Source organism: Lentinula edodes (assembly GCF_021015755.1).
Source record: "Lentinula edodes strain Le(Bin) 0899 ss11 chromosome Unknown C8R40scaffold_7, whole genome shotgun sequence".
NCBI lineage: Eukaryota > Fungi > Basidiomycota > Agaricomycetes > Agaricales > Omphalotaceae > Lentinula > Lentinula edodes.
In genome coordinates this window covers 174,780-196,175 of record NW_025764313.1, presented here as the reverse complement: position 1 = coordinate 196,175, position 21,396 = coordinate 174,780, and the positions used below count along the sequence as shown (strand labels likewise).

General features: G+C 45.3%; 7 protein-coding genes and 1 non-coding gene across 8 annotated transcripts; 3 read left to right on the top strand and 5 right to left on the bottom strand.

The window, feature by feature from the left end:
- Positions 1-322: 322 nt before the first annotated feature.
- Positions 323-3,471, bottom strand: C8R40DRAFT_1091521 (kinase-like domain-containing protein). Its single transcript, XM_046227510.1, has 2 exons — positions 2,172-3,471; positions 323-2,116 (listed from the first exon to the last, which is right to left on the bottom strand). Exons 1-2 carry the CDS (start codon positions 3,385-3,387, stop codon positions 642-644), a joined length of 2,691 nt encoding a protein of 896 aa, XP_046089252.1. The 5' UTR covers positions 3,388-3,471; the 3' UTR covers positions 323-641.
- A 3,339-nt stretch (positions 3,472-6,810) lies between these two features.
- Positions 6,811-7,941, bottom strand: C8R40DRAFT_827350 (chaperone for protein-folding within the ER, fungal-domain-containing protein). Its single transcript, XM_046236352.1, has 4 exons — positions 7,710-7,941; positions 7,596-7,660; positions 7,477-7,547; positions 6,811-7,424 (listed from the first exon to the last, which is right to left on the bottom strand). Exons 1-4 carry the CDS (start codon positions 7,833-7,835, stop codon positions 6,976-6,978), a joined length of 711 nt encoding a protein of 236 aa, XP_046089251.1. The 5' UTR covers positions 7,836-7,941; the 3' UTR covers positions 6,811-6,975.
- A 1,265-nt stretch (positions 7,942-9,206) lies between these two features.
- Positions 9,207-10,848, bottom strand: C8R40DRAFT_1067203 (uncharacterized protein; the record flags this gene model as incomplete). The annotated part of the gene is made up of 8 exons (XM_046225877.1): positions 9,207-9,295; positions 9,344-9,420; positions 9,450-9,574; positions 9,831-9,910; positions 10,074-10,182; positions 10,230-10,360; positions 10,411-10,447; positions 10,738-10,848. The coding sequence occupies 8 exons, from the start codon at positions 10,846-10,848 to the stop codon at positions 9,207-9,209; spliced, it is 759 nt and encodes a 252-aa protein (XP_046089250.1).
- C8R40DRAFT_1091494 (proteasome subunit) lies at positions 10,736-13,607 on the top strand. The gene is made up of 6 exons (XM_046227509.1): positions 10,736-11,028; positions 11,084-11,165; positions 11,217-11,346; positions 11,472-11,578; positions 12,703-12,822; positions 13,005-13,607. Exons 1-6 carry the CDS (start codon positions 10,838-10,840, stop codon positions 13,149-13,151), a joined length of 777 nt encoding a protein of 258 aa, XP_046089249.1. The 5' UTR covers positions 10,736-10,837; the 3' UTR covers positions 13,152-13,607.
- Positions 13,608-13,712: 105 nt separating this feature from the next.
- C8R40DRAFT_t64 lies at positions 13,713-13,800 on the bottom strand. Its single transcript has one exon. It is a non-coding gene; the product is annotated as a tRNA-Ile (tRNA).
- Positions 13,801-14,871: 1,071 nt separating this feature from the next.
- C8R40DRAFT_1159200 (uncharacterized protein) lies at positions 14,872-15,318 on the top strand (the record flags this gene model as incomplete). Its single annotated transcript, XM_046229848.1, has 4 exons — positions 14,872-14,888; positions 14,941-14,968; positions 15,022-15,126; positions 15,217-15,318. The coding sequence occupies 4 exons, from the start codon at positions 14,872-14,874 to the stop codon at positions 15,316-15,318; spliced, it is 252 nt and encodes an 83-aa protein (XP_046089248.1).
- Positions 15,319-15,546: 228 nt separating this feature from the next.
- C8R40DRAFT_1221831 (serine carboxypeptidase) lies at positions 15,547-18,330 on the bottom strand (the record flags this gene model as incomplete). Its single annotated transcript, XM_046233269.1, has 16 exons — positions 15,547-16,070; positions 16,118-16,132; positions 16,192-16,332; positions 16,386-16,421; positions 16,479-16,508; positions 16,559-16,611; positions 16,660-16,801; positions 16,860-16,958; positions 17,080-17,208; positions 17,264-17,357; positions 17,411-17,443; positions 17,499-17,634; positions 17,697-17,838; positions 17,894-17,960; positions 18,011-18,074; positions 18,132-18,330. The coding sequence occupies 16 exons, from the start codon at positions 18,328-18,330 to the stop codon at positions 15,990-15,992; spliced, it is 1,461 nt and encodes a 486-aa protein (XP_046089247.1). The 3' UTR covers positions 15,547-15,989.
- A 708-nt stretch (positions 18,331-19,038) lies between these two features.
- On the top strand, positions 19,039-19,867 carry C8R40DRAFT_1038542 (uncharacterized protein; the record flags this gene model as incomplete). The annotated part of the gene is made up of 3 exons (XM_046223763.1): positions 19,039-19,091; positions 19,140-19,370; positions 19,420-19,867. The coding sequence occupies 3 exons, from the start codon at positions 19,039-19,041 to the stop codon at positions 19,865-19,867; spliced, it is 732 nt and encodes a 243-aa protein (XP_046089246.1).
- Between the last annotated feature and the right edge of the window lie 1,529 nt (positions 19,868-21,396).

Genomic DNA, 21,396 nt, shown 5'->3' with positions numbered 1-21,396 from the left:
TTTTCCTGTTGTTGCTGAAGTACCAGAGGAAGCAACTCGTTTCGCATGAAGGCAGAAGGAAAAGCTGACACGTCAGCGCGGCAGCTCCTTATCAAAATCATCAGGTGTCTGATGGCCTACGGGATGGATAAGGCGAATAATTTGACAAATAACTTAACTCATAATTTCAGAAAACTGTTATATACTGGATTAATTGCAGCGGGAAGTCATCCACTCATCAATTTGACTAGATTTGACTGCACCATTCTCTGCCAAGCTTCATGTATTTCCATAAGCGCTGATTCAGGGTCCTTTGTACGATAAGACTTCCTTGAAGAACTAGGGTCAAGATCGTGAACTTTATTGCTACATGAGGTTACAAGGATCATAGAATACTATGCACAATTATGTATGCATGGCAGCGTACTTGAAGGTACATGAAAAAAGAGACATACAAATGAGGCAAAATTGAGGTGAGGTATCCAAAAAATGATAGATGCTTACAACCGAATTGGGAGTCGGAAAGGAGCAGGCAGCGCAGGTCCCAGGAATCGGACACAACAGCGAATTAGGACGTACACACACAAAGGAAAAAGATAGATAGAGAAAAAGAATAATTTATACTAGAGCAAGTTACTTTTTGAAAAGATGGGTTAATATGTTTAGACGTCTTCAGCTGCCGAAGTCACATTTACGCCGGTGACGACCACGGGTGTGACCATCGCACTGACAGGCATTGCACGGATAGGCCCCGTTTGTTCGGAAGCCAGCAGTCCAAAAGACGTCCTTGAGCTAGAATGCGAGTGGGAATAAACCGAAAACGGAGTATGCGAAGCAGAGTGTGAGTGACTCTTATGCTCCGAAAAACGTAGTGTGCTGGTATGTCCGTCATCTAACAGAGAAGACAAAGGTGCGGGAGGAGTACTCCCTGCACGCATCTGTTTCTTGAGATTGTATGGATGATGGAAATGATGGTGTGAAGTGTGGTGAGAGCGCTCCAATGAAGAACTGACATGTCCTCTGCGAGGCTCGCGATCAGCAACATTCTCGGGAACCTCGATAACTGATGTTTCAAGAGCGAGGTCGGCAAAAGTACTTCGTCTGTGGCCTTCACTCTTTGTCTGAATGATGCTACCTGGACGATGGTGAAAGAGTGGGCGAGATTCAGATTGGATAGGCGGCGGAGATATGTTCCTCTGGAAATAAGACTCTGAAGATGTCAAATAGTCTTGATCCATGGCCATACTAGCAGCCATCTCGTTGGCTTGTAACAGTCCATCTTCAACAGAAGAAATATGCCACTCTGGCTCGTCTTCGGCAGAGAAGACGTCTGGCGTAGTGCGTTGTTCCAAAGGGGTGTGCGTACCAGACTTCGACTGATGAGAAGGAGCGATACGAGGAAATCTCAGTCGTCCTCTAGGAATACTACTTGTGCTAGCTCTCGATCCCTCCGCTCGCTCTTCGAGGGGCGGAGGGGAGATGAACCGGGGTGGATTCACATCACTCGGTGTAGACGGAAGGACACTGGGACTGGGGGACCTCGACATGGAGGTTATATGAGAGGATTTCTTCAAGCGACGACCCCGTTTTTCTTCTTCAATCCCGCGTAGAGGCGATGGAGATAGCAGAGGCGCGTAATCAGGCTCTAGAGGACCCGCTGACGATATCGAAGAGTGAGTAGATGAGGAACGAACGCTGTGGATCGAGGACTCGACAGCAGATGTAGGAGGTGAAGGATAACGTCTACGACCTATCTCACTGCGTTTTGACAAAGACCTACTTCGTGCCGAAACGGGTGCTCGAGAGAGAGAACGTTGCGCTCGAGACGCGGATCTTCGAGCTGAGGCATCTGAGACAGCCGAGCAGGGCACATCGCTTTCAACTTCGGCTATTGGAGAGGTAGATGAAAGCGACACGTGTGGTCGAGACTGTGAACGTGAGTTGAAGGAAACAGTCGTTTCCTGCCGTAACTCCTCATCCGTGACAGGAACACTGTCACCTTCGTCACCCCACCCGACGCCCCAAGCGACTTCGTCCACCATAGCTACAGTCCATCTAGTCGCCGCGTCCTTGTCCATCAGACCTTGAAGAATTCGTTCAGTACCACGCCCGACTCCGGAAGGCATTTGAAAAACCCCTGCAAGAATATGATCAGAGTCTTGACAGATATTCATTCACGGGAAAACCATTACCATGCATAATTTTCATCTGAAGCCGGGGTTCAAAAGAATCAAGGAACGGCAATCGACCGGAGAGAAGGGTGTATAACATGACACCTAGAGCCCACATGTCCTGAGCGGGATGAGGCAGGCGAGGTTCGGAGTTAGAGGGCGGAAGAAGGAGTTCAGGTGCAGCATAAGGAAGAGAACCAGGTTGAAAGACTCTTTTTGGCAAACTGTGTGGCGTCGACGTGGTAGTCGAGTTACGATGACGTGGACCGCGTCCTGAAGGTCTGATGGAAGAATCATGAAGAGGAAGCCTAAGTTTGGCAAGTGGAGTTGCATAAGATACAGAAGCAGCACGATGGACTCCATAGGATATATCTACGAAGCCACCCGCATTTTCCCGATCTTCCTCCTCCTCTTCCTCGTCAGCCTCAATGGCCTCGCCAATTTCCTTTGCCATCCCAAAATCCGTGATCTTGCATGTACCGCTTTCATCTACGAGGACGTTCTCTAGCTTCATATCACAGTGAACTATCCTCGCATCCTCATGTAGATACCGAGTGCCCCTCACCAGCTGTCGGAACATCATCCCAGCATCATCCTGCTGCAATGCTGGTCGCCCTTCCCGCTTTAAAATGTCAAACAGCGAGCCTGCGGGACAGTAGAGTGTGACAAAAAAGTCGGCGTACGAATTGTGCATCGAAGTGAACAAAGGTAAAATATGTTCGTGGTTGAGCGAGGACCATATGCGTGTCTCGTGGTCGAGGCGTTTTTGAGCACGGACGATATTTCCCTGCTTAGAAAGATCGGAGCGACGCACAATTTTAATGGCGACCACTCCACCGGAAATGGAGGATGCACGTCTGACGATGGAGAATCCACCATAGCCAATGATAGGGCCAAGTATGTAGTCTGCAACAGCCTCACCTTCATCGTCAGGAAGTGAAAGCGTTGAAGGCGAAGCACTGAAGCCTGAAAGGAACATGGCAGCGGGTGATACTGCTGAATTGGAGGGAAAGGACTGAGGCAGCGATGCTGAGAGTGGAGGATCATCGTATAGGGTTTGCTGGGTACCGGAAGCACTGTAAATGCTCTCAATTCCCCTCACACTTTTCGATGAGCTATCTCCTTCCACAATATGAATTCGTGGTCGTCCCGTAGGAACATCCGAAAATTTTTCCGCATGAACACCGGGATTGGAGAAAAAACGTCCTAGAATTGATTGAGCAGGCACTGTGTACATCAACTATCAGAAGAAAGATTTGGCTTCCAGGATTGTACTTTGTGGTAGAGAAAAGGGACGAGAATGGTGAGAGGTGGTAAAGATCGAATCCCGGGAAGGCTCTCCGCTCTCCTGTCACAAAACGTGGGAATTGATTGATCTTGAGTCATTTGTCATAACTCATCCTTAGCGCCGTGCTGGCACGGCAATCCCCGACTCTGAATGGTTTCATGACAAGCAGGTATGCTGATTATTCGCGATTATAGAAGTAAATCAAAATTATGTTCAAGAGGAAAATAATATGATGCAGTATGGTGGTATGTAACTGTTGAATATATGTGATTAGATACAGATTGAGGTTATTGTTAAACTTTTGCATTGTGGTGTAGTGATTTTTGGTACGGTTTACAGTGTCTGTAATTTGTATTTTGAAGAATGTATTTATGTTGAATTTTCAGTTTGTTTTCGCCTAAAGATACATTTGTTATACTGTTGACATGGAATATCAATGACAAGATTGCAAAAAATGAACTCCTTCATTTTTGGTATACTGAAACTTCGGAATCAGTCTAGTGTTTGTGCGGCCAAAATTGGTGTTGAGAATTAAATCATGGTCACTGTTGGTCGACCTAGTGCATTGTATAAACTATTAGAATTTTCTGCAATGGCTATCTGTCAGCATGAGCAATTGCACTGTAATATACAAAGTTACTGGATGAAAAGGAGTTGGAGATCTTCATTGTAGGATCAGTGATCCATTCATGAAAGAATGAGTGACCTCCATTTGTAAGTTCAGAGGTCGGTTCCACACTGGCAGGATAAGTTTGGCATTGACAATAATAATAAGTACAAGGGGAGGTCAAGCCGGATCAGATTGATTTTCCTGTATTGTCATAATACCTGGACATTGTTATATAGACATACATAGTACTGAAGTGTACTCTGCCCAGAAAAGCAACAATATCATTAAAGTATGCGCACCATTCAGAGTTAAACTATACAATGTAAGAAAACAAACTACACGCACTAACTCCAAATCGGTTCACACTGTTACTACAATAAGACACCTATACATCATACAGCTTCTCCGAAAGATATTATTCACCACACCTTATACCAAAATGGACAGCAATGAATTGATTACATACGAATGAATAGTGCAAAATGATCTCACAAAACACGACCATTTGAATCCGACAAGGACCTCCTCTTTCAGAGTCGGTGAGGGTAACTCACTGCCGGGGCTTGCCGAGTACCCGTCACCTGATCGTTTCGCGGCCGCGTTTGGGATCATGATCTCTGCAATCGCGATCACCCCCCTATACTCCCTATACTACTCGTTCACCGAAGCACGACCGAAAAATTTCAGATGTGTTGCCACTGCAACTATATGTGAATACCACCTAATACCTTCAATAAGTTATAGCTCTCCAGGTAGCCTATCGAGTCTCTGAGTCGCGCGTAGCTAGACCGACATAAACACTATCGTACATTACTTTCCTGGGTACATAGTACACTGTAGCTGGTCTTAGGTGAAAATTCCCCCAAGTCACTCCTCTTTAGCACCTTCAGACCTGTAACAATCATTGTATTGACTCTTCAATGATCAATTTAATGGTGTCAGTGCTTCTGCAGCCTTCCATGTCTTTTCGGTGAAATCAACCAAGCTTTGTTCTTGCATCCTCCGAGTACCCTCCTATCTACCCTCTTAACCTCGGGGAAAACATGTAGCCACCATATATTTAGCTACTTTTCAAAGCCAACATTGAATGAAACATCTCGTAGAGGATCGAGTAACATACACTAAAGCATATATATGTTTGCCAAGACCGTCGTCCTCGGTAGCTAATATCTTTGAAGCTACCTTAACCAGCTTTAACCATATATTACCTATTATCCCAAGAGACAGCATAACATGAAAGGGCATACATAGGATATATACTCACTTACTCCAACAGATACCAATGGCATAAGTACCACTAAACACCAGGCATTATCACCAGCAACCTAAGCGCGGATAATCTGGTCTTATTTCTGCACATTCAGAACGTAACATACGTACGTTAGACCGAACGGCGAAAACCGTCCCTCTATGAGTGCGAACCTAGCAAGGTTTCGTCTTCTAGTGGGGTAAGAGCTTAGTACCGTTTAGTCTCCAGTTCAAACATGTGTAAAACGGGTATAAAATCTTATTCCAACCTTGGAAGTTGAGATGAGATGAGTTGGTGACATAACACACGATGAACAATGTTGCTAAAACAGTAGATACTACAGGAGTAGATAAGCAAAGAGTTGCGGTATTTGCGTTATGAAGCATTTGGATTCTGAAAAATTATATTATACCACTTGGTTGACTTGATACATTGCCATTGCCTCAGGAGAAAGCAACAGATATCAGACGATTCAACCGAACAATTGTCCGTGATAAAATGAAAACCGATGTGAGGCAGCGGAATTATTCGCATGACTATTATGCGCTCTGAAAGTCCAAGTCAGCCCGACTACCCGCGGTTGGTTCACGAGAATATTGTGTTCGTGAATAACGCCAGGCAGACTCAACATCCGCGAACGACTTTGGAAAGTTTTCTAAACTCCACGAGCATGGTCTAGGTCTAGAACCGGAGAGTAAAAACTTTGGGGAAGCCCTAGCGAGTCATATAGGAAGAATCTAATGACGCAGCGTCAGCAATTGATATGAGAAAGAGAAAGTATGGTTCAGAAGGAAGGCAACGGAATCATCCACACGAGGTTTATGCGCTCTCGGACAGCGAGTCGTGGACTCTACATCCGTACTTTTTTCATCCTGACGGAAATATGTATTCCTTGAGCTCACCTATTATTTGCCACGCCTCCACAAGTTAACTAGTCGCCACGGAATATGAAGAACTTCAAGAAAATAGTGTAAAGGTATGAAGAAAGGAGGAAAAGAAAAGAATCCCGTGTATCAGTGTCACGAGGTGTTACGGAGTAGTAGTTGTGACCAAAGGTTCTCACACATGCCGCACGTGCAGCAAGTTTATCGATTCTTTGAAGTTCAAGTTTAGTTTCGTCAATTGTAAATGTATACTTACATGAGATGTACCATGATTATGCGTATATATTTATGCGTACGATGAGAGAAGTGAAATTTGAACTTGTATAAGGAATCACAGAAAATGACATGAACATCAGAATAGCGTTGCTCGCAACGCCAAAATTGAACACAGGTACCCCATATATCACGTTGTCCGAGTGTCTTATGAAAGCCGTGAACGTGAATAAACGAATGTGAGCTTGCCATTAGCAGACCAGGAACATTGTGTCTGGTGGAATGAGTACAAAAGGTTATTCTAGAGAGTAACCAAACAATGAATCGACATGTTAACTGGAGATGAAGAAGAATGAAAAGAACAATTGTCCTGTCGTTTTGAAGGCAAGGTTGGGAATAAACATCGTGCAGGGATAATGATCAAGACGGTCCAAAGGTTCGCTCGATGCGAAACTATAGTATGGTATAGGCATGATGAGAGGACAGGTCGCAAACAACATAGAATGTCGGCCAATGTTGACACAACGGCAAAACCTTGCAACGATGCGTTCAACCACATCTATCTGGAGCTCTGACTTTGATTATAGCAAGGAAGAACCGACAGCCAGAACAAAAACGGCAATTGCTGCTTTCGGAACGAGCGTCCAGGCTACTGATGTGCTACGAGACTGCTGGGCACCGTTACCCCTTCTTTGAATCACCTGAGTAGCGACAGTGACGTTCCTAAGCTGTTGCGTCGGAAGCATGTTCGGGGTCGACGAGATCTGGTACATCGGAGCCAGCGGTGAGCCATCGAATGTATACAATTGTAAGGCGAGTCCAAGGGTGACGTCGGTATATGTGTAGTATCCATTGACTAAAAGCTCGGTGTCATTGTAGTTTTCGATGAAATTCGACACCGCAGCACAAGGATCTTGGATCTGTTGATAACCGTCGCCGTTGGGGGTAAGAATTATAGAACCATTGTCTGCTTCAGCGTAAGTACCATGCACCCAATTCATCGCTGCAGTAATGCAATTGGGCTGAGAACCTTGGAAAATGGCGTCAGTTAGACGCGAGGGAAGAGACTGTTAAATATTCACCATTTGAAGTAAAACGGTACCGCGAGATCTCATACCAAGGATCTCCGTCAGAAGTAGAGTCTTTGGCGGCACTAGCGCAGAGTTATTGACAGTACGATGTTGAAGAACAAGAAACATACAAAGAGTAAGATATTCCACTAGTGTTGGGGTATGTAAACGACACTTGGGCAGGGTTTGCAAATCCCTGATGAATAGAATTAGGTCTATATCAAAGTTTGAACATTAACACTCACACTACCCGTCTGAACCTTCATCGACCCGGACGACCAAGTTCCAACAAGGACAGATATATCCGCATTAACACAAATTGGCACTGAGGCCAAGACGAGGGCAAGAATAGACGTAAGGGGAGCCATCATCCAGATGTTTTCTGAGTGTTTTCTACGAGGGGTATTGAAGGCTTTGCTTCGAATCTAAAGGCGGCAGGGAGAAGGGTGTTACAGACGGTAGAGAAGGAAGGGAAGTGACGACTTGATGGGAAAAGAGTGGAGTGGACTGTGGATCTGTGTTTGGCGCAAGTTGGCACAGGAACGCAAGCCGGCCGGCCGGTCCTCGCTCCTTCCGGCCGGAGATGATTTCGTTCTCGCGCACATGCTACTACATACATAGTACAGTACAACCAGACTACAGCTCTAAGTATGTGCAGTAGTTCAATTCACCAGATGGATTTCCTGGGACATTCAAAATCAACCACGATGACCGTGCCCGTCAAACCTGGAATAGTCTGTAAGTCCAGTCTCGTACCCAAAGTATGGACTCTGGTCATGAGTTTAATATGGAGGCGTCTTCACAAACTCTTTAAACCGTCGCTCAGGTTCGAACGACAAATATTAGCTCTTCTTCGAACGGAGATGCGCGATTATCTTAGGAATTGACTTTCTGCCGAAATGTAGTAGATCTTATAAAAGCAGAAATTTCGGATGCATACACTTGAGAAATACATACATACTGTATAGGGCTCACAGAAGACAGCAAAGCATATCGTACACGTAGGTCGTGTATGACAGGAAAACAGAAAGAGTCGTGGGGTAGCATCGACGTATTTCTGAATCAAGCTCAATCAAATAGGCTTTGGTGGCCGTTTATGTTGACGGAAAGACTGATATTATGTATGTCAGTCCATTCGAGAAGCTCGTACAGCAGTATGTGTAGGTAACCTCTGATAACCTTAAGTATGAGCTGCCTTGAAGTGTCCTTGGACCCTTATCTTCCGTTGCGTATGGTCCTGGACCTTGGAAATTACAAGAGCTTTCAACAACAATTCAAATCTATAGATGATGTGATGACATTACGAAGAGGGTTTTCTCCGGAGACCGACACCCGCATCACTTCGTTGAGGGGATTAGGTGGGGCATACTGCCGGTGCCAAGGCTTCAGCTTGTATTTTGGTCCATGGACGACATAAACAAGTAAAAATAACCTAGATATCTGAACTTCAAATTGGCATTGTTGCCCTTGACTCTAGAATGAACTGTAGAAACGATGTGTATGAGTATGTCACAATCAATCAATAAGCAGATCTTCGGGCAGTCACTTCGTCAAACATGCGCATATGCACGCAAGAAGGCTTGTCTCAACCTGCCTGCTCTAGAACGTAACATGCGGCCAGTGCTTAATCAAGCCTGGTCTAGCCAGTTGCAAAAACGCGGAATCAGTCAGGATGGATGAATTTGTAAACGGCAAGTCAGAGAACTTACTTAGACACCGGTGAGGTATTCAGTACTTGACTCCTAGATTGTTGCATCTGACAGAGCTTCCATTGGGACGAAACGAAAACCGAGAGGGAGGAAGAGGAAGAAAGTGTACATGCTTGTTGTGCCTGTATATTATGTTGATAAAAATAGGAGTCGACATGAGAGTCACTCACTTGTTGTAGAAGTAATGGAAACATCTGACTGGCTCTGCAGTGAATCATCGCAGCGAATGAAATCCAAATAGTCGGACCTATCGAATTCGATTGAGTAGTTACTCACCGAGACGCGTGGACCAGTGCGTTCGCGTCCGCGGCCTTGGTAGCCATCAGAATGAAGGGGACTGTGTGTACTGGAATTCCCAATGGGATGAAGAGTGAAGTATAGACATATATTACCACGTGAAGCTAAACGTGAGATGCTGGTACCTAGCGAAGCAAGTGGTCCTGTTGTCTCATGAGAGTTGTGGATTCATCTTGGAGCGTACATGCTCGAATTAGTAACCGCCGAGGCGCGGAGAAGGGAGAAGATCTGTAAGCTGGGGCTCCGGGTCCGTCAAAAACGAAGAACGCTTTTGAGGAGCTGGGGATATTTTAATGCTGTGATCAGAGAAACCAGCGGATTATACGGAAAAATGTCCCCACATATACCCAAGGTACGTACATAGTAGATATGAACGTGGTAATGAGCAAGGAGCTCTGGCCAAGTTATGCCAATGATATTTTCGAGGTTGTAATCATTTGCTGTATGAAATTCTCGGAGAGAAACATCACTTGTCAGGAAATGTAGCGTCATCGGACGTTTAGAGGTATCAAGTCTTGACCATCTGTCGGTTTCTCAAGTTAGTACGAATGCATCACTAGAATGTAGACGGAACGACTCGGTGGAGCTCGCTGACTAGCATACATGTGGTTTCCTCCACCGACCATTGGTAAAAGTATACACCGCCCCATGGTCGGCACCACACGCCAAATTGGACACAGTCTAATAGTAATAGCCGAACGCGTTCATAGACCTTCCGAAAACAGATTTAGAATTTTTTTGAGGGCAAGATGATAGGACCTGTTGAACAACACACTGCTCATACCGAGGGAAGCCAATGTTACCGTTGACAAGTTCAGCGCCTTGGGTATGGACGCCAAAGAGCCCGAGCTGATCATCATTCTTCCAAAGTTGAAGATTAGAAACGCGAGCTGTGATACATACATCCTGTTTAAATCTCAAGATAGATATTGGTTTTTACCTATGCTCGCCGGCAGCGGTGAGTTGTCGGTAGAATTCTACTAAAGGCAAGTCAAAGGGGTGAGATACGACGATACAGGATCGAGAAATTTTCTAAATTTCAGGAACCTACAAGTCGCTTCCCGCGCCTTTCGAGGGTTGTACGAAAAAAGCACGCTCAAAAGGGATAGAGTTTGGTGCATATGTAATTCTGATTCTCTCGCTCCAGAGCACGATGAATGTAACGACGAAGAAATTACTTGATAGAACTGTCGGCGAAAGTTCGGTAAGCAAGAGGCATTTGATTTTCCCACCATAGGCCGCGTCAGTTAAGTAAGAGCTTACGCACTGATCCTGCTTGCGCGTCTTCACTAAGAATTTCCTTAGAACCCGCATCGTCTGAAAGCACCGGGACCATAACCACCACACTACATTCTATATCGTACGAAATGCCTGACATGGTTACCCTTCCCTATTCGTCTCCTGCAACACCCCAACAACGACAGTTCAATCCATATAGCGAAAATGGGGGGACGATTTTGGCGATATCTGGTGCAGACTTCAGCGTCATTGCAGGCGATACGAGGCAGAGTGAAGGATACTCAATCCAAACGCGGTATGCACCCAAAGTGTTCAGATTGTAAGGATAGACGCGTCTGCTAGTTGGTCAAAACTTCATTCATCCCTCTTTGCAGAACAGATAACGCTGTTTTAGCAGTCAATGGGTTTGCTGCAGACGGAAACATGTTCGTGAAGCAAGTCAGACAACGTTTGGAGGTGATTTTCAATATGGATTGCTGTTGAGCTCGCGCTCATCCTAGATCATAGTGGTATCGACATGCTCATGCAAAGGATATGCCTCTGCGCGCCATCGCACGTTTGATTCAAACAATGCTTTATTCCCGCAGATTTTTTCCGTACTATGTGTACAACATTTTGGGTGGAATAGAGGAAGACGGTATGCTGCGTTGATCTGACTAGCTTCCTCGGACTAATAGCTTTCCATCGTATTCCCTGTTCCATCCCGACTTCGTTCCCTCTACTCTCCGCATGGTATATTGCTCGACACTATAATCGTCACAGGATCTGGAGCAGTGTACTCTTTTGATCCCGTGGGCTCGTACGAGCGTGAATCTTGTCGTGCGGCAGGCGCAGCCCAATCGCTTGTTCAACCCTTCTTGGATAACCAGGTGAGATATCGGTGGTCACTGCTTTCCGCTTTCTTCCTATGTTCCTCCGTCCATTACTTTCAAGGACTTTTTCTGCCATCTTTCTGATGTTATGCCTTGCATTCCGTTTATCTGGTTATCTTCCGTGCATACACGTCCCGATTTCCGGCTGTTGCTGTTGTCTCTTTTCCCCGAGACGTAGGGAAGTGGTGCGTGCACCACGGGTATGCCATCCTATGATGGACGAGTAGCTTCCGATGCTTCACCGACTCCATCATGTTGCTTTTTTTTCCTTTTTCAACCCCAGTTTTCTCCCCAGTTTAATGAGGCGCGTGCGGTTGGTGGCACATTGCTGCTGAACATGCTGCCCGGGTTTCTTCTACAAATCCCAACTCTTTTTCCTTGTTTGCCGCTGAACCATGCACTTGCCTCATTCATATAATCGCTCCTTTGTGCGGCACCTTCTTCCGCTTGAACATTGGAGTGAATGGTGGAATCAGTGCATTTCCTGAAGTATATTTATAGCTTATGGAGTACTAACACGGATCTGCCCGCTATATATCTATGGGTGAAGGGGGAAAACCCAAGGAAACTGTTCGAAGTCGGTGGCTCCCTCGGATAGACCTCCCTTTTCATTTGCTGCATTTGGTCAAACTCGGGAAGGACTGGATTTGTGTTGCTTGGATTCATTGCTGCGCATCACGGTTACTTACGGACCTGATTTGGGGGTAGGGTCAAAGGATCGAGAGATACTTTGGCTGGGGAAACATTACTTCCGCTCTTCACCATCCCATTTATGGTTGGTTGTTCTCCAGTCTCCTGTATTCAGGAAAGATCACGCATCGTACGGCGCGATACGAGACTAGTTCTTTTTCGGAGCCTCATGGTCATTTTTATACAAAATGCAAAACAGATAACTAGTCCTAGTGCCCACGACCGATGTATGGATAGGGACGAGGCCAACTCGGGTGAATTAGGCGAATGTCTGCAAAAAAAATTGGCCACCATTCGCATTATTTGCGTTCTTGATTGATTATTTCCTGTTCTTTCCTCTGGTTATCGCCTTTTTCTCCTTTGCTTTCATTTCCGTGTCGTGCCGGCTTCTACGTTCACACTAAAATCCGTATACTGATTATGATACTCAGATCTACTTCAAGAATCAAGTTCCTCAACCTGGTCACCCCCATCCTCAGCATCTCCCACTAACGACAGTCATTCAACTAGTAATTGACTCGTTCACGAGTGCAACAGAGAGACATATCGAGGTAAATTTTGTCCATACTTTGTTAGACATTTCTATCCTTTTATCCGTGGCTGAACAGCTATTGTATTTTTTTTTTACCGCTGATGCTCAATATGAGTCATATAATTCTTCTTCCTCCCAGGAGAACCCGCCTTTTATTTCCTTTCTACTTTGAACAAATGCTCAACGTTGCTTCTTGTGCAGGTCGGCGATGGCCTCGAAATGTTTATCGTTCTTGCAAAAGGCAGCCCACTCTATGGTTTAGAGAATATCGATGGCGTACAGGAGATGACTGTTACAAACGAGGGAGAAAGAATATTTGTGGTAAGGAGGAATTTGAAAAGGGATTAGGCATTTAGTGCGATATTACGGCGGTGGAAAACTGTCAAGATAGGACGAGATAATGGGACACATGACTAGAGATGAGCAGGCTTTGTCAAATATGACAGCGAAGGCTACGCGTCGAAAATGCAACGGAGACTTGAGACCGCAAGATTTTTTGTTCTTGCCGCAACATTAGTTTCTGTGATTCGTCTGTCCTCCGACCTGCTCCTTTCTTGGTGATGTCTTTTTTTCATTCTTGCAATTGTTTACACATAGATGAATGTCGCATCCTGTTGTCCACCTGTAACTTTCGCGTTGATACATTGGACTAGTCTTCGTAGCATCACTGTTCATCAGGACTTTTCTGTTCCATTATTCACTGCTACTCGATTGTACTATATTTTCTGCTTGTAGCTACGTTGAAAGAAGAACTGTTCCATTACTTGAAGCAAAGAGAAATATCAGAGTTAGTGATCAAAAAAACTGCCCGGACCCGCTCGTTATCCCTGGTTTAAACACGTACATGTATTTGCCTCAAATCAAGAAGGGCAAAACTTAATGAAGATACTCGAAGCAAAAATGTATTTATGGCCAACGTGGGGATCGAACCCAAGACCTTCGCGTTCATACATAGAACGTATTAGCACGACGCTCTAACCAACTGAGCTAGCCGGCCCGTTGTCCTATTGAAGGATCCAATCTAGAAATTGTAGAGTGGTTGTTTTCACTCTTGTTTTCTGAAGTCCTTATCTTTATGTATAGCACAGTATAGCACTTGGCAGCAGTCTTATCCAACGTACATCCGACGATTCCGACCGATCTCCAGGTCACTCCAAATGAATAGAATGTCGTCACCGCGTTCCAGGGTAGTTATTACTAGCCTTCAGGTTTCCCTAGCCTTCCTCGATATCTGACACATTGATTTTGGGTTTGACCAATTACTTACTTTGTGAAATTACTGCACGATGCCATGCTATATCCACTCCTCGTTGCGAGATAACGGAACAACGCATCTATCAAGCCGGCGGGAATTTTCTTTCAGGATCTGGATTTATGTCCTTTTCTCTCCCATCCGCCAATACTACTTGAAGTTGGAGACGACAATGTTGGTTTTGAATTTGGTATATACATCCCATCGGACCTATCATGGCCTTCATCGTCCAACGTTCGTCTTGCGGTCACAGATTGAGATTGATGTCAACTTGAACATGGGAATACCATAGTAGGACCGTAATCCTCGTTTCGAAGGTTGGAAGTACTGTTCAAGATGATATGAATAATGAGCTCGAGGCACTCGAGTTTCATATCTACTCGAAGCTTGGGCAACAGGCAGCCATGAATTCCAGTCTTCTTTGTATTGATTATCATTTTCTTGACTTTGCGACACTGACTCTAACAGGATTTAACGAGAACGGTTGTATCACATGTGCACAGAGTACCTCTCACTCACTACTCAAATTCCAGTGGAAGGAAGGCCAGAAAAATCACTCGGGCATGTGCCGTAGCAAGGTGATCTCACGACAACTTCATGAAGACTAAGAAGTACTAAAACCGATGAGACTAGTGATGATGGGTTCCAATTTCCGAAACCAATTGCAGCGCTCGACGAGATGCCGCTATCGGGGTAGACCTTTGTATAAGTATGAGAGAGCTCAAAATCATTGTCAAATGATTGCTCTCAACCTTGAATTTGGCTCTTTATTATCCTTCGCCATCTGTGCGACTTGCTACAACTCGAAACAACAAAATGTGTCAACAAATAGCGTAAGTGTGCCTCAAAGTTTGCTCGCTGCGTCTTCTTAAACTGTATCTCTAGCGACGGAACACGATGGTTAAAATGTGGTGTATGTGCAAGTTTTCTGACCTTGCAATGGCGCGAAAGCTAAAAGACCTCCAGCATTTTCAAAGACATTTAGTTACTGCGATCATGGATTGTAACTCCAGTCGTTGCGAACGAAGCTATGCTCACCCACAGCATTGTCGATTGCTGACCTGCTCAAAAGTAAGTCCAGCGTAATGTCCAAATCGAAGCGGCCGTTTGAATTTAGGTTGTACCTGACCACATGAATTTACTTTGTTCTGCAACGAACAGAATTTTGGGCGAGAGATACAGAGAGACATTGATAGGGTGGATGAGTACTGTTTTGCATGTAGGGCAGCACAAGCTCGGGAGGCACGATCGAATGGCAGGTAGATTGATGAAGAAAGACGAGACTTTACTTACTGGTCTAAGAGTCAGTTTTTCTATTTTTTGTACGTGTTCGTCATGCGCCATCCCTCATTGTATCTGTCAAAAATTTGGTTAACGCCATTTTGCGATTTAGAAAATGTAGCGTAATCTTCGCTGCAGTCAGGCGGTCTTGATTGCGGTAGGAAGAATTAGCCCATGCGCGACCCATTATGGTAGTATTCAGATAGATTCAAACATGCGTTGGCGTACCCGTGGCTATGGTTCCACGTTCGTTGAAAGCTGTTGAAAGTTGGTGAAACCATGAGCGAGCGTGGTCATGATCTTTTCGGCTTGGATAGCAATAAGAACCAGGAGTAGCGACGTATTGAGTTTTCCAAGATATGCGGTTTCGATGATCCGTCCGTGTTGCCTTAAACTTCATGTAGTATGTAAGCTTATAACGGCTCACTATCACACATTCGGGGAAACCGAAATCTACAGTGAACACTCTGACAAAGACGTATCCACAGTTATTTGAGCAGCTCTGATTCAGCGGACGATATGCAGAATGATGGGTCTTCCGGTGAGATAACAAATGAGCTACCGATTCCAAATTTCGAGTTGGTAAAACGTATACATACAGTTTTATAGGTCAACAAAGAGTCCCTTCGCGGATAACATCAGTATATAGAGGGCTACGTAGAGGTCAAGGATTGGTTCGACATGATTTGTTCGAACATTTGTAAGGCCGCTTGCCCATATGCCAGGTTACCGAACTGCGAAAAAAATGAGTTTCAATATTAGGCTATATGATGCAGCCAACCTTATACGCCGGTACCTAGAAAGCAAGAAAAGTCCAGTGAGCAAAGCGCAGATCTACGATAGACTGTTTAATACCTCATGACCCGCTCCATATATTCGGATATAAGAAAATGTGCCAGCGTTCTTGACCTGTCCTGCAAGTTGTCCACCAACAGTCCAAGACTCGAAGGACTGAGCTTGTAAAATAGAGGTAAATTGCATGTCGAGGTTGTTCACCTATTTAGTGCATGAATACACGTGTCTCAGAAGAACAAATTCAAGGTACTGACCATAGCCTCTACGCCGTTGAAGTTCAGAATATAATCCTGAAAGCAAACCTACTTCAGTATGAATGGATTCGTATTTGAATCGCTATTGCGTACAGCGTCGCCATCATAAACGACCACACGGACCTACAGAAAATATTCAATGAAAAAATGAGAATACAAAGAGACCAACGTACACCTGCATCAATGACAGTCTCTAGGTCGGGACGAGAGTTTCTCATCCAGTCACCTGGAGAGTATATAAAAAACGCTCAAACGAGGCGGAGAGGGAGTTTACCAGTGGCCGCGAAATTATCATACACATTGTCGTTGGTTTCCTGCCAAGTCGACTCAGCGCCAACCTTCGTTTCGATAGTCTTGAGGTAACTTGTCAGATCTGGAGGATATGGGTCGGGATTTGTCGCAAGAATATAGTAGACCTGTCACAAAATTAGCTAGGCGTGTTCAAGAAGAGATCCAGGGTTCGCTTTAACATACATCAAAGTCGCCTGCCAAAGGCGACAAGATATTGTTGTTGCAGAATGACTGGGCAGCGGAGCAAACGGAATTTGAGCCACCATTGTTGCATGCAGTAATCTACGCGAACGGTAAAGGTGAGAAGTTAATTACATAGTAGATAGTCGAGGTGCTGATGCGCTTGATCAATATCAATATTCCCTTGCCCATCACCACCTGCTAAAAACAGGGCTGTACGAACCTGTTCCTTGCACCCAGTAGAAGAAAGCCAAGAGGTGTTGGCACGAGTGATAGTAGATGTTGAAACAAGAGCATGGTATGGGTTTGATCCCGCGTAAGTGATGTATCCAGGATATTGCGACAAGGGATCCTGAAAAGAGTGATTAGAAAAGACATTTGAAGCTGGTCAATGCACACAGCCTCACCGTCAGACCATCACCCACTCCCAAGGTTTTGAGATTTAACGTGATGCCGGATATGGTTCCTTTTGCTATGGCAGCATTCTGAGACAGGAAGTATCTAATGCCAAATAATCAATCCCGCTTTGATCCTGATACGAAGCAACAACCTACGCCGCGAAAGTCGGCCCATAGTGACCACCATAACTACAGCAGTGCATTTGAGATCTATGTGTAGAATGAAAAGAAAGATATCTCGCACGATTCTGTCCAGATAGCAAGATCATGACTTTGCAGACCGGAAAATCTACTATCAGATAGAAAGATTTGCAAGAAAGTCCAGACGTCAGCGGCGGCCTCTTCTGACGTTCCAACGCTCATAGTTCCGTGCGAGAAACCTAGCAGAAGCCCCGAGCCATTGTTTTTGTTTGATCCAATCAGTATGATTGTGTTTACCTACCTACTCCTACTGGTTGGTCTATGAACAATAGGTTTGCCTTGGTGTTCCACGAGTTAGGATTGAGCGATACTGCCGTGCTGGCGTTATTGATTCTACAAGGTCCTAGTTCTTGGAACAAGCCGAGCATGCTGGAACTTCCAGGCTATGAACGAAGAAAAGATGAACTGTAAAGTTTGGAAAGACAGATGTGCACTTACACCTCCGTTAAACCAGAGTGCGAGGGGGGCAGTGTCATTGTTCTCTCGGGCTGCGAAATACCAGAAGCTATTATGAAGAGGGTCAGAAATATAAACTCCAGTTGAATATCGACATACAACAAACTCTCTGTAGAAGTTAAATCTCCATACCCGGAGGCTGAATATACACCAGGCGTCGTTTCTGCAGGGGGAAACAGATTAAAAGATGGACAAGGTATGATAGCTCGGGACAACTCACCACAGATTCCTGTGTTTTCGACAGCACGAATTTTGCCTGGAGTGGTAGCGGCGACGGAGAGATCTGCTGGCTTGACGGTCCCTGAACTACTTGCATTCGTATTTCGTACGCCACCGAGAACACCATCTACGATCGGAACTTGACCTCCCAAGACGGAGGGCAACGTCGCCAAAATTATAGGAAACAACGAGATCAACATGCGATATTATCTAGTGCAAGCATCCAGAAACACTCGGTATCAAGGTCTTTATACCAGAAGCATTGAATTGAGAACGCAGTGTATGCAAACAATGATCATTGCTACTGCAGCTGATGTACCATGCAGTAACAAAGGCACTGTTGTTTGCAGTCAAATGGTCGTTATCCGGTCCCTACGTCCTCCCATGGAGAGAAGACTAGGAAGCACATGCCCCATGTCGGTCACTGTACTTCTTCGGAGAATAGAGATAACACCAATACATGACTTTGTGCAAAAGAATCAGAGTTTGAAATTCTGTATCAATGATTATCGATTCGGATGTTCTGTTGAGCTTGAGTCTCATATCTCTGTGAGCAAATGTTGCAATTCTGCGATACGACATCGTGGACTCTGGAAAAAGCCATGGGGGATTTGGAGAAACTTCAGCGGGTCTGGAGGAAGTGCATGTATACGACTCTCTTGTAACCCGGTCAGATGTTGCCAAATTGAAGATAAAGAATGTTTGGGCAGGCACTAGCAATTAGGGGGGCTTAGAAGGAATTAGGGAAGATAAAGTTCAAGTTGTGCTGTTCAGCGGTCACGGTTTGGTTTTACGTGATCAGTCGAAGCTAGTCAGTGTCTATCTCTACCCACCACCTCTCCTCGAGCTCTTTCCATTGTCTTGAGCGCGTTGTTTGTAGTTCCCATCTGAGTTTCTCAAAGCCTGTGATGCCTCACAAACGAGCTAAACGATCTGTCAGGGAACAACAGCGCAGTCAAAAGTGAGCTTGCTCAATGTTTCCTCTTTGCACCTCTCACAAGCGGTACAGGTCACTAGATCTTGCACCATCTCACTTATCTATTAGCCAAGAGCCAATACCGAAGTCTCTCGCCCGCGCTCTCAACGCAGCGAAGGTTCGGGAAGAGTGGAGGAAGAGGAAAACAGAAGACAGAGAGGAAGAGAAGACTGGAGCAGATCGGAAGAAACGGAAACTGAATGGGAAGGAGCAAAGCAAAATCTCCAAGATTCTGCCCGGAGAATCTCTACAGCATTATAATAAGTGAGCGACGTCTATTCGCTCACCACCTTTCATATTGAAACAGCTTTAGGCGAGTAGAGAATGACATGCGACCTTTGGTGAAAAATGCTGTCCATTTATCAAAGATCGCAGTACGTGATGCTCGAAGGCAAGAACTTACTGCTAAAGCTGCCAAAAAAGCACCCAAGCTGAAACCTGATGTTCGGGATCACCTCGACGAACCGGCAAACGAACTGACATCGAAAGTATCAAGTCGACCAACAGAATTTGAAACATTATCTACATCAGTACCTCGACGACTGAACGACATTGCTCAATCGCCGCCAGAACTCAGTCGGCTTCCCCGAGGAGTCTCTACCATGAAAGTCGCAAACGCGAAGGTGGACAGACGAGATGGTGTAGTCTCCTTGGCCCAGAAGGCTATGATGGAGGAAGAACGAGAAAAGGCTATCGCGCGGTACAGAGAATTAAAAGCTTATCGGAGAAAGGATCGCAATGAGGAAGAGACCGAGGATTAAGTCTTCAGGCACTAATGCTCGACCTTGGAACGTGCAAAGCATTTTTAACCCGAACTGCTTGAGGTATAAGGTACCGTTTGCTCTTGGTCTCTTCGTTATCTGATAAAGGTATTCTCCTCCAGGCACTTTGTTCTCTGTTTGGCAATGCATAACACTCGCATTTAGTTGCCCATCTCAGGTCCTCGCTCATGCATGTGGTGCATCGATCTGGAGGAAATCTCTACTATTTCCTTCATTGGATTTCACCTGACTCCATGTCCTTGTACCCTGAGAGCAGCACGGAATCCGTTTTGCTAGAAACACGATATTTGCGGTCGATCTTTACTTGACTGCTTGACATTGTGTGTACTACTCTCTGTCAAATAGCGACTTAGAAGATGTTGGTTCTGTTTTTTTCCTAAAGAGGTGACCTTAGTTGTCGACGTTATCATCATCGGGTCTACGTCAAGATTTTGGAATCGGATTACAGGTTTCATGATGCGTGAATTTGCTTATGATCATCTTGGCATACACTATTTGCCCCGACGGAAGAGGCGCAGACTAAAGCTAATGGATTTCATAGCGTCGCGAACGGACGATGCGGGGACATCTACCGCTGAACATTAGACTTCCTTGACCAGATTGCTTACTATCCATCTATAGCGGCGTTTAAAACGGCGTCTCCAGACCAACAAATGCGGTGATAATTCGTCTTCCACTTCGGTTTTCGAAGACCTACAAGTGCTTCGAGTGCCTGGAAGATTAAATATTACCGAGGGGAACTATCGAAGGTCCGAGCTCGAGGGAAGTCGCTGCTCTGCTCAAGTATAGGTAAGTAGAACTTTTTGCCGAATGTGACTCGTAGCCTTATCCTCAACGTGATATCCTTGTATGGGGCAGGACTCAGATACTCTGTATACCTTTGGATGACAGCATGGGCCTAGCCCCAACTGGGACTACCATTCGTCCTGTCGTCGCTGTTTCGCAGATGGTTGTGGGCACAGAGGTATGTTCGGATGTCCCGTAACAGACGGAACAGTGAAAGAATGATTGTGGTCGAGATGGCGTTAAACGGTCGCATTACAAGCTATGCTCGTTGGTTGAACGCGACGTGTGGTGCCAACAGCGCAGCGCATTTCGTTGATGCAGTTGCTTATTTTCGCGTTCAGATACTTCTCAGCTTCCAATATTGGCTTTTTGTTTATATATACGTGTACTCTACACGTACTCGCCGCCCTTGACATTTGCGGTCAAACCACAACTGAGGCTATACTTCTTGCATCTCCTCACTATACAATGTATCAGGTGCACTATCGATTCCTCCACGGATATCTTAAATCTTTGACCTCTGCACAGATTTTAACGGCGCCTGAATTTTACTGGCATAACGACATTACAGCCCTTCCCGTACTTGGCTTTCTTCTTTACCAATCCGGTGTTAACGGGAGCGGCGCATCCAGGGCGGAGTTCTCAGATCATGATTGGGTTGTGTCAGAGTGACCAGTCTTCTTGTTTAGACTATGGACATCACTCATATACCGTTGGTGCGC

Bases quoted from the DNA above. Each gene is read 5' to 3' on its own strand.
- C8R40DRAFT_1091521 (XM_046227510.1), bottom strand. From the start codon at position 3,387: ATGTACACAGTGCCTGCTCAATCAATTCTAGGACGTTTTTTCTCCAAT. The intron at 2,117-2,171 runs GTAATGGTTTTC...ATATTCTTGCAG, and splicing joins TCAGATGAAAATTATGCATG to GGGTTTTTCAAATGCCTTCC.
- C8R40DRAFT_827350 (XM_046236352.1), bottom strand. From the start codon at position 7,835: ATGATGGCTCCCCTTACGTCTATTCTTGCCCTCGTCTTGGCCTCAGTG. The intron at 7,661-7,709 runs GTGAGTGTTAAT...TCTATTCATCAG, and splicing joins TGAAGGTTCAGACGGGTAGT to GGATTTGCAAACCCTGCCCA. The intron at 7,425-7,476 runs GTGAATATTTAA...CCATTTTCCAAG, and splicing joins GTACCGTTTTACTTCAAATG to GTTCTCAGCCCAATTGCATT.
- C8R40DRAFT_1091494 (XM_046227509.1), top strand. From the start codon at position 10,838: ATGCCTGACATGGTTACCCTTCCCTATTCGTCTCCTGCAACACCCCAA. The intron at 11,029-11,083 runs GTAAGGATAGAC...CCCTCTTTGCAG, and splicing joins GCACCCAAAGTGTTCAGATT to AACAGATAACGCTGTTTTAG. The intron at 12,823-13,004 runs GTAAATTTTGTC...CTTCTTGTGCAG, and splicing joins CAACAGAGAGACATATCGAG to GTCGGCGATGGCCTCGAAAT.